The 13,979-nt window shown below is 52.3% G+C and overlaps 1 protein-coding gene across 1 annotated transcript in view; it reads right to left on the bottom strand.

Moving 5' to 3' along the window:
* Positions 1-651: 651 nt before the first annotated feature.
* The window catches only part of LOC140192758 (syntaxin-4-like), a 13,783-nt gene continuing 455 nt past the window's right edge, over positions 652-13,979 (bottom strand). The window contains exons 2-8 of the mRNA XM_072250256.1: positions 13,619-13,718; positions 12,446-12,520; positions 11,949-12,019; positions 10,807-10,915; positions 10,002-10,075; positions 9,305-9,442; positions 652-1,204 (exon numbers count right to left, since the gene is read on the bottom strand). Coding sequence (XP_072106357.1) covers positions 1,061-1,204; positions 9,305-9,442; positions 10,002-10,075; positions 10,807-10,915; positions 11,949-12,019; positions 12,446-12,520; positions 13,619-13,718 — 711 coding nt within the window. The 3' untranslated portion in view covers positions 652-1,060. The remainder of the gene's footprint in view (positions 1,205-9,304; positions 9,443-10,001; positions 10,076-10,806; positions 10,916-11,948; positions 12,020-12,445; positions 12,521-13,618; positions 13,719-13,979) is intronic.

Below are 13,979 nucleotides of genomic sequence, written 5' to 3'. Positions count from 1 at the left end.
AGCCTAATTATGCCGCGTGGAATGGGAAGGGGGACATTATGGTCAAGAGATGACGCCAAACGTCGTCAGGAAGCAGCAAGGAGAGGGAGAGAACAAGAATCGGATGAGACGAGGGCCGCACGACTCCAGGATCAAAGAGTCAGGACAAAAAAAGATGAGAGAAGAAGAGACAGAGGAGGAGAGGCATGCACGTCTCCAGGATCAGAGACAAACAAGAGATGACGAGACGGGGGATGAAATGGCTGCACGTCTCCAGAATGACAACGAGAGGCACAAAGGTGGCAGATAAGCCAGAAATTATGCCATCAAAAGTATCCTTCGTTAAATGAGAAGCAGCTATTTTTGCTTTGCTAAGCGTCATTCTTCTTTAAAAAACTGAGGTTTTCTACTTCAGTTTCCAAAGCAAAGCGATACCAATAGCATTCAGGAAAATTTAATGTTCATTTTGGTCACATTAGACTGCACTACCCTTCTCTCAAAGGGTGACCCATTGGGTCACTCTGTCGTCTAATAGCTTATGGCTAGTGACTAAAGAGGCAGAATAATTCTCTCACTTTGCCAGAGTGTTCAGGTAGTCTATCCTGACCTCCAATAGATAAAGTTTTTTTTTAAAAGGAGTTCTAATGTTGAAAACATTTCACAAAAGGTTACTTAAAAAAAGGAGGAAAAGAGAGAGATAGAGATAGATAGATATACATAAAACATTGGCAATTCATTTTTATGTTTATGTAAGGAGCACAAGTTACGTGCTATGGTTAAAGTGAACTGAATCACTCAATCTCAGTGACGAAAATTTCAACAAGGCTCTACAGACAAGAAGTACACTCCTAGTGTCTTCCGAGATGGGGAGAGGTTGTGGTAGTTAACGGGTTAATCCCGCTTGGCCGCTCCCACATGGGGGCATTCACATACTCTACAAGGAGGGTTCTCAGTCAAGTTCAGTTGAATATACGGCACGCTGCTGTGCGGGGGTCCCTCAGTATCCAACACAACAGGGAGGCCCGCGATGGGAGGATGCAGGAGATCCGGAATGCCTGTAATGGAGGGAAGGAGACACATCCTAACTCCCACCTTCCCCCGGGCTCTCTCTCACCTTCAGGGCCTTCCTGCGGGAGGTGGCTGCAGAGGCTGTGTTATCAGCAGCTTTCTCCACGTAGTTGACGGTGGTGCTCACCGTGTTCTCAATGTTGTTGATCATCTCCCCCTGCGGAAGGGAGAGACCCACCATCAGTGGGGGATTGGGGGGGGGAAATCACCAGACAGGGCCCGTCCAGTCACACACTCCCACCCAGCCTCTGATGCCCCTCCCAACCGATCAATACCCCTCCCCATTCCCCACATACTGACACCCATTCTGCAAAACCCCTCCCTATGCCATCTCACCCAGGGGAGGAGAACCCACACTGTAGACAGCACTGTGTGGGTCTCTCCCTCCCCCTACACCCCTCCCTCCACAATCCCCTTCCCTGTTTCCATGACCTCCTCCCTCCCCTACACCCCTCCTCGCTGTGACTCCCTCCCCAACCACTCCTCCCCATCTCTGGGACCTCCCACCCCTACCGACCCTATGCCCAACCCAATATCCATGATCCCCTCCACAACACTGTGACCCCCCCTCCTTCACCTATACACCTCCCGGTCCTCTGTGACCCCTCCTTCACCTATACACCTCCCTGTCTCTGTGACCCCTCCTTCACCTTTACACCTCCCTGTCTCTGTGACCCCTCCTTCACCTTTACACCTCCATCTGTGACCTCTCCTTCACCTATACACCTCCCTGTCTCAGTGACCCCTCCTTCACCTTTACACCTCCCTGTCTCTGTGACCCCTCCTTCACATTTACACCTCCGTCTCTGTGACCCCTCCTTCACCTATACACCTCCGTCTCTGTGATCCCTCCTTCACCTATACACCTCCCTGTCTCTGTGACCCCTCCTTCACCTATACACCTCCCTGTCTCTGTGACCTCTCCTTCACCTATACACCTCCCTGTCTCTGTGACCCCTCCTTCACCTATACACCTCCCTGTCTCTGTGACCCCTCCTTCACCTTTACACCTCCCTGTCTCTGTGACCCCCTCCTTCACCTTTACACCTCCGTCTGTGACCTCTCCTTCACCTATACACCTCCCTGTCTCAGTGACCCGTCCTTCACCTTTACACCTCCCTGTCTCTGTGACCCCTCCTTCACCTATACACCTCCCTGTCTCTGTGACCCCTCCTTCACCTATACACCTCCGTCTCTGTGACCCCTCCTTCACCTATACACCTCCCTGTCTCAGTGACCCCTCCTTCACCTTTACACCTCCCTGTCTCTGTGATCCCTCCTTCACTTATACACCTCCCTGTCTCTGTGACCCCTCCTTCACCTATACACCTCCCTGTCTCTGTGACCCCTCCTTCACCTTTACACCTCCCTGTCTCTGTGACCCCCTCCTTCACCTTTACACCTCCCTGTTTCTGTGACCCCTCCTTCACCTTTACACCTCCCTGTCTCTGTGACCCCTCCTTCACCTATACACCTCCCTGTCTCTGTGACCCCTCCTTCACCTATACACCTCCCTGTCTCTGTGACCCCCTCCTTCACCTTTACACCTCCCTGTTTCTGTGACCCCTCCTTCACCTATACACCTCCCTGTCTCTGTGACCCCTCCTTCACCTATACACCTCCGTCTCTGCGATCCCTCCTTCACCTATACACCTCCCTGTCTCTGTGACCCCTCCTTCACCTATACACCTCCCTGTCTCTGTGACCTCTCCTTCACCTATACACCTCCCTGTCTCTGTGACCCCTCCTTCACCTATACACCTCCCTGTCTCTGTGACTCCTCCTTCACCTTTACACCTCCGTCTCTGTGACCCCTCCTTCACCTATACACCTCCCTGTCTCTGTGACCCCTCCTTCACCTTTACACCTCCCTGTCTCTGTGACCCCTCCTTCACCTTTACACCTCCGTCTGTGACCCCTCCTTCACCTATACACCTCCCTGTCTCAGTGACCCGTCCTTCACCTTTACACCTCCCTGTCTCTGTGACCCCTCCTTCACCTATACACCTCCCTGTCTCTGTGACCCCTCCTTCACCTATACACCTCCCTGTCCTCTGTGACCCCTCCTTCACCTATACACCTCCGTCTCTGTGACCCCTCCTTCACCTATACACCTCCCTGTCTCAGTGACCCCTCCTTCACCTTTACACCTCCCTGTCTCTGTGATCCCTCCTTCATTTATACACCTCCCTGTCTCTGTGACCCCTCCTTCACCTATACACCTCCCTGTCCTCTGTGACCCCTCCTTCACCTTTACACCTCCCTGTCTCTGTGACCCCCCTCCTTCACCTTTACACCTCCCTGTTTCTGTGACCCCTCCTTCACCTTTACACCTCCCTGTCTCTGTGACCCCTCCTTCACCTATACACCTCCCTGTCTCTGTGACCCCTCCTTCACCTATACACCTCCCTGTCTCTGTGACCCCCTCCTTCACCTTTACACCTCCCTGTTTCTGTGACCCCTCCTTCACCTATACACCTCCCTGTCTCTGTGACCCCTCCTTCACCTATACACCTCCCTGTCTCTGTGACTCCTCCTTCAGCTATACACCTCCCGGTCTCTGTGACCCCTCCTTCACCTATACACCTCCCTGTCTCTGTGACCCCTCCTTCACCTTTACACCTCCCTGTCTCTGTTACCCCTCCTTCACCTTTACACCTCCGTCTGTGACCTCTCCTTCACCTATACACCTCCCTGTCTCAGTGACCCCTCCTTCACCTTTACACCTCCCTGTCTCTGCGACCCCTCCTTCACCTATACACCTCCCTGTCTCTGCGATCCCTCCTTCACCTATACACCTCCCTGTCTCTGTGACCCCTCCTTCACCTATGCACCTCCGTCTCTGTGACCCCTCCTTCACCTATACACCTCCGTCTCTGTGACCCCTCCTTCACCTATACACCTCCCTGTCTCTGTGACCCCTCCTTCACCTTTACACCTCCGTCTCTGTGACCCCTCCTTCACCTTTACACCTCCGTCTCTGTGATCCCTCCTTCACCTTTACACCTCCCTGTTTCTGTGACCCCTCCTTCACCTATACACCTCCCTGTCTCTGTGACCCCTCCTTCACCTTTACACCTCCCTGTCTCTGTGACCCCCTCCTTCACCTTTACACCTCCCTGTCTCTGTGACCCCTCCTTCACCTATACACCTCCCTGTCTCTGTGACCCCTCCTTCACCTATACACCTCCGTCTCTGCGATCCCTCCTTCACCTATACACCTCCCTGTCTCTGTGACCCCTCCTTCACCTATACACCTCCGTCTCTGCGATCCCTCCTTCACCTATACACCTCCCTGTTTCTGTGACCCCTCCTTCACCTATCCACCTCCCTGTCTCTGCGATCCCTCCTTCACCTATACACCTCCCTGTCTCTGTGACCCCTCCTTCACCTATACACCTCCCTGTTTCTGTGACCCCTCATTCACCTATACACCTCCCTGTCTCTGTGACCCCTCCTTCACCTATACACCTCCCTGTTTCTGTGACCCCTCCTTCACCTATACACCTCCCTGTCTCTGTGACCCCTCCTTCACCTATACACCTCCCAGTCTCTGTGACCCCTCCTTCACCTATACACCTCCGTCTCTGTGACCCCTCCTTCATCTATACACCTCCCAGTCTCTGTGCCCCTCCTTCACCTATACACCTCCCTGTTTCTGTGACCCCTCCTTCGCCTATACACTGCCCTGTCTCTGTGACCCCTCCTACCACTAGGCCTCACCCCATCTCTGTGAACCCTTCCCTCCGCTACACCTCTCCCCATCTGTCACCCTCTCCCCATCTCTGTGAACCCTTCGCTCCCCAACACACGTCCCCATCTACATCACCCTCTCATTCAACTACACCGCACTCTCTGTCAACCCCACCCTGACTCTGTCACCCCCCTCCACCCACACACCTCCCCGTCTCCATGACCACACTTCCCTCCACCCCAATGTGTATCCCTCACCCCCTCACACCCCAACAAACCCTCCCTGTCTCTGTGAACCCCTCACTCCATTACACCAGTCCCTCTCTCCATTTCCCTTCCTTTGCCGAAAGCACTCACTGTCTCAGAACAACCTCCTGCTGTCCCCATCACCATGGGGTCTGTCTACTCTCCTGTCATTCCCATTCCAATGAGGTCTGTCCACTTCCGTTATTCCCATCACCATGGGGTCTGTCCACTCTCCTGTCTTTCCCATCTCCATGGGGCCTGTCCACTCTCCTGTCATTCCCATTACGATGGGGCCTGTCCACTCTCCTGTCATTCCCATTACGATGGGGCCTGTCCACTCTCCTGTCATTTCCATTACGATGGGGCCTGTCTACTCTCCGTTATTCCCATCACCTTGGGGTCTGTCCACTCTCCTGTCATTCCCATCACCATGTGGTCTGTCTACTCTCCTGTCATTCCCATTACGATGGGGTCTGTCCACTCTCCAGTCATTCCCATTACGATGGGGTCTGTCCACTCTCCTGTCATTCCCATTACGATGGGGCCTGTCCACTCTCCTGTCTTTCCCATCTCCATGGGGCCTGTCCACTCTCCTGTCATTCCCATTACGATGGGGCCTGTCCACTCTCCTGTCATTCCCATCACCATGGGGCCTGTCCACTCTCCTGTCATTCCCATCACCATGGGGCCTGTCCACTCTCCTGTTATTCCCATCACCATGGGGTCTGTCCACACTCCGTCATTCCCATTACGATGAGGTCTGTCCACTCTCCTGTCATTCCCATCACCATAAGGTCTGTCCACTCTCTATAAGAACATAATAGGAGCAGGAGTAGGCCATCCGGCCCATCGAGCCTGCCCCGTCATTCAATAAGATCATGGCTGATCTGTCCGTATACTCAGCTCCATCTACCTGCTTTTTCCCCATAACCCTTAATTCCCTTACTATGTGAAAACCTATCTAACTATCTTAAGTATATTTAGTGAAGAAGCCTGAACTGCTTCCCTGGGCAGAGAATTCCACAGATTCACCACTCTCTGGGAAAAACAATTTCTCCTCATCTCCGTCCTAAATCTTATCCCTTGAATCTTGAAGCAATGTCCCCTACTTCTGGTCTCACCTACCAATGGAAACAACTTCTCTACTTCTCCCTTCTCTATCCCTTTCAAAATTTTGTATGTTTCTATAAGATCCCCTCTCATTCTTCTGAACTCCAGAGAGTATAGTCCCAGGCAACTCAATCGCTCCTCATAGGTTAACCCTTTCATCTCTGAAATCAACCTGGTGAACCTCCTCTGCACTGCCTCCAAAGCCAGTATATCCTTCCTGAAGTATGGAGACCAGAACTGCACACAGTACTCCAGGTGTGGCCTCACCAGTACCCTGTATAGTTGCAGCATGACCTCCCTGCTCTTGAATTCAATCCCTCTAGCAATGAAGGCCAACATTCCATTTGCCTTCTTATTAACCTGTTGTACCTGCAAGCCAACTTTTTGTGATTCATGCACAAGCACTCCCAAGTCCCTCTGTACAACAGCATGCTGCAATCTTTCACCATTTAAATAATAATCTGCTCTTCTATTATTCCTTCCAAAGTGGATGATCTCACATTTACCAACATTGTATTCCATCTGCCAGACCTTGGCCCACTCACTTAACCTATCTATATCCCTCTGCAGACTCTCCACATCCTCTGTACAATTTGCTTTTCCACTCAGTTTAGTGTCATCAGCAAATTTTGCTACGCTACACTCAGTCCCCTCTTCCAAATCATCAATGTAAATGGTAAACAGCTGCGGGTCCAGCACCAACCCCTGCGGCACCCCACTCACCACTGACTGCCAACAGGAGAAACACCGATATATAACAACTCTCTGCCTTCTATTGATTAACCAATACACTTTCCATGCCAAGACACTTCCTCCAACTCCATGTATCCGTATCTTATTTAAGTCTCTGGTGCGGCACCTTATCGAAAGCCTTCTGGAAATCCAGGTATATGACATCTACCTGTTCCCCTCTATTCACTGCACTCATTATGTCCTCAAAGAACTCCAGTAAGTTTGTCAAACAGGACCTGCCCTTTCTGAATCCATGCTGCGTCTGTCTAATGGAACCACTCCTTTCTAAACGTTTCACTATTTCTTCCTTACTGACAGCTTCAAGCATTTTCCCGACTACAAATGTTGCTAACTGGCCTATAGTTGCCCGTCTTTTGCCTACATCCTTTTTAAAAAAGTGACGTGACATTTGCCGTCTTCCAGTCCTCGGAGACCTGTCCAGAGTCTACAGAGTTTTGATGAATGATTACCAACGCGTCTACTATAACCTCCGCCAATTCCCTCAGCACCCTGGGATGCATCCCCATCAGGACCAGGGGACTTATCTACCTTCAGGCCCTCTAGTTTGCTCATCACTATCTCTTTAGTGACAGTGATTTTATCGAGGTCCTCACCTCCCATTTCATCCATAACATCCTTCTTTGGCATATTAGACATGTCCTCCACCGTGAAGACTGACACAAAATAGTCGTTCAAGGCCTCAGCCATTTCCTTATCACCCAATATCAATTTCCCCTTCTCATCTTCCAAGGGACCTACGTTGACTTTAGCCACCCTCTTCCGCTTTATATATTTATAAAAACTTTTGCTATCTGTTTTTATATTTTGTGCTAATTTACTTTCATACTCCATCTTCCCTTTCCTTACTTCTTGTTTAGTTGTTCTTTGTTGCTTTTTAAAGTTTTCCCAATCCTCCAGTCTCCCACTACTCTTTGCGACTTTGTACACATGAGCTTTTAATTTGATACTATCTTTTACTTCCTTAGTTATCCAAGGCTGGCTCTCCCCACACTTACTGTCCTTACTTTTGACTGGAATATACCTTTGTTGAGCACTGTGAAAAATCTCCTTGAGAGTATTCCACTGTTCCTCAACTGTCCTACCAAATAGCCTGTGCTCCCAATCCACATTAGCCAACTCCTCCCTCATCCTGTTGTAGTCTCCCTTGTTCAAGCATAATACACTAGTTTTAAACCTAACTATTTCCTCCTCCATCTGTATGCTAACTTCAATCATACTATGATCACTCTTTCCAAGAGGATCTCTGACTACAAGATCATTAATCTTCCCTGTTTCATTGCAGAGGACTAGATCTAAGTTAGCATTTTCCCTTGTAGGTTCACTAACATGCTGCTCCAGAAAGCCATCGCGGATGCATTCTGTGAAGTCCTCCTCAAGACTTCCTTGACCAACCTGATTCACCCAATCTACGTGGAAGTTAAAATCCCCCATGACAACTGCCATTCTGTTCTTACAAGCCCCAGTTATTTCTTGGTTAATTGCCTCTGCCACTGCAATATTTTTATTAGGTGGTCCATGGACAACTCCCACCAGTGATTTTTTCCCTTCACTATTCTTAATCTCCACCTAGACGGACTCAACATTCTGCTCCGTAGATCTTATATCATCTCTCACAATCACCCTGATCTCATCCCTAATCAAGAGCGCCACCCCACCTCCTCTGCCTTCCTGCCTATATTTCCATATCACCTGATACCCTTGGATATTTAATTCCCAGTCATCTCCACCTTGCAACCAGGTTTCTGTAATGGCCACTAAATCATTTGCCTTGGTACTGATCTGTACCACAAGTTCACTAACTTTCTTTGTAATACTACGGGCATTTAGATAAAGTGCCCTTATACTCATTGTCCTTATAGAATCTAGTGACCTATGCGATTTTTGCTTTTTACTTTTATGCACTTTACTCTTACTTTTTTCTTCACTAACTCTAGTTTTGGTCTCCGCATCACTTCCTCTTCTTTTCTGTGTGGGTTCCCATACCCTTGCGATATTAGTTTAAAACCTCCCCAACAGCACTAGCAAACAATCTCTCTAGGCCATTGATCTCGGCCCTGCCCAGATGTAAACCATCCGGACGGTACTGATCCCACCTCCCCCAGAAGCGGTTCCAGTGCCCCAAGAATCTGAAACCCTCCGTCACCGCATCACCATGGGGTCCGTCCACTCTGTCATTCCCATCACCATGGGGTCTGTCCACTCTCAGTCATTCCCATCACCATGGGGCCTGTCCACTCTCCTGTCATTCCCATCACCATGGGGTCTGTCCACTCTCCTGTCATTCCCATTACGATGGGGTCTGTCCACTCTCCTGTCATTCCCATTACGATGGAGCCTGTCCACTCTCCAATCATTCCCATCACGATGGGGTCTGTCCACTCTCCTGTCATTCCCATCACGATGGGGTCTGTCCACTGTCCTGTCATTCCCATCTCCATGGGGTCCGTCCACTCACCTGAGCCTCCACCTCCATAGCCAGGTACATGAACATGTCGTGCAGTTCACAGATACTCTTCTCCAGCCTCAGGATCTCGGTGTGACGGCTCTCGATTTCACTCATGGCCTGCTTGGTTACCTGGGTGTCCTGAATTATCTACAGATAGACAGCAGGGTCAGGAACACGACCCTCAATCAATCCCCACACATACCTCTTGGTGTGAGTGTCAAACACATCACCATCTTCCCCAATCACAAACCCACAACCTCCCTTCTGAGACTGGGCATCAGACACACTGACCTCTCGACCACCCCAACACCAACTGTGAGACCGGACATTAGACACACTGACCTCTCGACCACCCCAACACCAACTGTGAGACCGGACATCAGATACACTGACCTCTCGACCACCCCAACACCAACTGTGAGATCGGACATCAGACACACTGATCTCTCGACCACCCCAACACCAACTGTGAGACCGGGCATCAGACACAATGACCTCTCGACCACCCCAGCACCAACTGTGGGACCGGGCATCAGACACACTGACACCTCGACAACCCCACACGTACTCTGAGACCGGGCATCAGACACACTGACCTCTCGACCACCCCAACACCAACTGTGAGACCGGACATCAGACATGTTGACCACTTGAATACCCCACTCCCAGAGCATCGGACGCAGTGGCCACTGCCCCAAATACTCACATTGGCCGTGAAGATATCCTGTTTCCCACTCTCCAGCATGGCCTCCACCTCCTCCTCCGTCAGCTGAGTCCCAGCTGTGACAAAGAAATCAATTTGATTACCATCAGTGGGGATACAGTCAGTGACACAGGACGCTGGGGGAGAGGGGTCACTGAGGGACGGCATGAGGGAGCTGGATTAACGTCAGTGGGGATACAGTCAGTGACACAGGACGCTGGGGGAGAGGGGTCACTGAGGGACGGCATGAGGGAGCTGGATTAACGTCAGTGGGGATACAGTCAGTGACACAGGACGCTGGGGGAGAGGGGTCACTGAGGGACGGCATGAGGGAGCTGGATTAACGTCAGTGGGGATACAGTCAGTGACACAGGACGCAGGCGGAGAGGGGTCACTGAAGGATAGTGGAGGGAGCAGGATTAACATCAGTGGGGATACAGTCAGTGACACAGGCCCCTGGGGGAGAGGGGTCACTGAGGGACGGTGTGAGGGAGCTGGATTAACGTCAGTGGGGATACAGTCAGTGACACAGGGTGCTGGGGGAGAGGGGTCACTGAGGGACGGTGTGAGGGAGCTGGATTAACATCAGTGGGGATACAGTCAGTGACTCAGGCCCCTGGGGGAGAGGGGTCACTGAGGGGCGGTGTGAGCGAGCTGGATTAACGTCAGTGGGGATACAGTCAGTGACACAGGGCACTGGGGGAGAGGGGTCACTGAGGGACGGTGTGAGGGAGCTAAATTAACCCTCCGATGACAGGAGAGGGGAATGGATGATTCAGGGGCTGCAGAGGGAACGACCCAAACTCACTAATCTTCAATTGTCGCTGAATCCGCTCAACATTACGGTCACGGTACTGGGACTGGAGATTGTGACACTGATTCATAACCTCAACAAAATCCCGTGTCAGAGCATCGTGCTGTGGAGAGAAAGTTTGCATGTGAGAGACAGAGGGTGGAGAGAGCAGGTGCGGGCATGGGGTAAGGGAACGTGAGGGCGAGCAGGATTGGACGTGAGGGGCTCAGGAGAATCCAGCCGTGGGGGGCTCGGAGGGGGGTGTTCCGGCCACGTGGGGGGGGGTGCGGCTATGTAGGGGGGTTCGGGGGGGGTCCGGCCACGTGGGGGTTTGAGGTGTGCGGTCATCACGAGGGGGGTGGGAGGTCACACGGGAGGAAGGAGGGGTGCCTGGTCATGAAGGGGTTGGGGGACTAGGTCCTCACAGGAGTTGGGGGTGCATGACGGGGTTAGGGGAATCCATGAGGGGTTCAAGCGGATCCAGCCATGGGGGGGGTGTTGTGGTGGGCTGCCTCATTGGAAGAGAGGAGTGGTGTCCAGTCATGAGGGGACTGGGGGGGTCCGGTCATCATGGGGGTTGGTGGTGATTTACAGTCGTCATGGGGGGAGTGTGGGTCGGTTGTCATGGAGAAAGAGGGGGGTCGGTTGTCACAGGAGCGAGGGAATCTGCATAGGGAAGGGGGAAACATCACGTGGGGAGGAGTGGGTCAGTCTACCAATGGGGGGGGTGAGTCGGTCGTCTTTTGGGGAGGGGGTGGGGTTGGTCCTCACAGGGAGTGGGGGAGGAGGGAGTCCGGTGTCCAGGAGGGAGGGAGTTGAGGGTCAGTCGTCAAGGGGAGGTAGGTCCTCGGGGGGGGGCGTCATCGCGGGGCAGGGGTTGAGTTGGTCGTCACAGGCGGAGCGAGGGGGGTCTGGTCTCAAGGGGGAGGGAAGGAGGAGGTCTGTAGTCGAGGGAGGGAGGGAGGGTCAGTCTACAAGGGGGGAGTTGTTCGTCAAGGGGCAGAGGTTGAGTCGGTCGTCATGGGGGAGGGGTGAGCAGGCATCAGAAGGAGGGCGAGAGGAGAGGGGAGGGAGTGGATCATGTGAGGAGTGGGCAGGGAGGATGGTGGGGGGTGGGGCACAGCGAGGGTAGTGTGGGGTGGGGAAGTGTTCTATACCTGTGTGCGGCGCATCCTTCCACTGACGGAGAGCGGGTCCTCATTTCCCAGCGAGTTCTTCGCCTCCAGCTCTGTGACAGGAGGGATCAGTGACTGTAGATTTCTCATCATTACCCTGTCTCCTCTCTTCCCACCTCCCAGTCCCTACCTCACCCAATACCTCTACACCACCCCTCCCTTCCTCCCCCACTCACCCCTGCACAAAGGCCTCATCCCTCAATCTCTGACCCTACTGCATCCCTCCCACCACTCCTCGACCCTCCCCCACTGCCCCACCCTTCCCCTCTGACCCGTCACCCTTCGTCCCTGCCACCCACCCCTCCCCTCCGTCCTCTCACGCCTCACTCTTCCTGCCCCCTCGTCCTCTCACTACTCGTCATTCATCCTCCCTCTCAGCCCCACCACACCTCCCCTTGCCCTCTTCCTCCCTCCCCAACACCTCTCTCGCTGAGGTGCTTGCAGGGTTCGTGCGCGAGGCAGGCTGGATGGACACTAACGCTTGAGCTTTCCACGGACATTGGACGCCACAGTCTTCACCTCATCTCGTACCTTCTGCAGGCGACTCTTCTCACCTGTGACAAACAAGAGAAAATCTGCAGATGCTGGAAATCCAGAGCAACACACACAAAATGCTGGAGGAACTCAGCAGGCCAGGCAGCATCTGTGGAAAAGAGTACAGTGGATGTTTCGGGCCGAGACCCTTCGGCAGGACTGGAGAAAAAAGCTGTGGAGTAGATTTAAACAGTGGGGGGGAGAGGAGAGAGAAACGCAAGGTGATGCATGAAACCTGAAGTGGGCGGGGGGGAAATGAAGTAAAGAGCTGGGAAGTTGATTGGTGAAAAAGACACAAGGCCATGGAAGAAAGAAAAGGGGGGAGGAGCACCAGAGGGAGGTGATGGGCAGGTAAGGAGATGAGGTGAGAGAGGGAAAAGGAGATGGGAAATGGTAAAGGAGGTGGGATGGGGGAGGCAATTACCGAAAGTTTGAGAAATCGATGTCAGGTTGGAGGTTTGGGTACACCCTCTACCTCAAGCCTGATCTCAGTGCCCACAGCCCAATCTGGGGTGTCCAGCAGATTCCCAGTGCCCTACTCTCCTGGGATTTCTGACCACTAAACCAAACAGGATTCCCAACATTTGACTGGAGAGATTCCCAACCTACTGTTTCGACAGAGTTCCTAACATCCGACTCTGACAGGATTCCCAGCCTATGACACCAGCACCTGACCAAGATTCCCAACATCTCAACCAGGGCAGGAATTCCAGCACCTGGTCTGAGAGAGTTTCCCAACAAACAATCCTGAAGGATTCCCAGCATCCAATTCCAATTAACTTCCCAAAGTAGCATTCACAAGATCCGGACTAGGAGAGGAGTCCTAATGGCTGACCTGAGTGAAATTTACAACATTTGATCCTGCTAGGATTCCCAATGTCTGATCCAAGAATTCCCAGCATCCAGGTGGAATGGGATTTCCGGCACCCAACCAGGTGGGATTCCTGACATCCAATCTGAACAATCAATGTGACTGATCTTCCAGAGATCCCAACACAGAATTTGTCCAGGATTCTCAATGAGAATCCAATAGAAATCTGTAAGGACTTCCTTCAGATATCCCGATAAACAGGATTTCCAACATCTGATCATCTCTCCCACCCTCCCCCAACACTTACCCTCACCAGGCACTGGACTGCTCAGGATACAGAGCTGGGTGGCATCGAGCTCACTGACCAAATCCTGGAGCTGGGAAATTCCCTGTCGGATCTCCTTCACCTGGGAGACGGGCAGGAGGGGTGAGGGGTGAGGAGTCAGTGGTCAGATGGGAATAGGATGCACTGCATGAAGACAATCAGATCTCTCTCTGTTCAGCTCCACACACTCCCCCTCCTGGTCTCTCCTCACCACAAACTCTCTCCTTTGCTCCCTCCTCCACACCATCTCCCTCCCTCTCATCCCTCTCCCTCCATCCCTCCTTCTTTCTCCTCACCCCCACAACCTCCATCCTCCTCTCTTCCTTTCAACCATTCCTATATC

This window comes from Mobula birostris, unplaced genomic scaffold (assembly GCF_030028105.1).
Source record: "Mobula birostris isolate sMobBir1 unplaced genomic scaffold, sMobBir1.hap1 scaffold_2508, whole genome shotgun sequence".
NCBI lineage: Eukaryota > Metazoa > Chordata > Chondrichthyes > Myliobatiformes > Myliobatidae > Mobula > Mobula birostris.
This window is presented reverse-complemented; position numbering and strand designations above follow the sequence as displayed.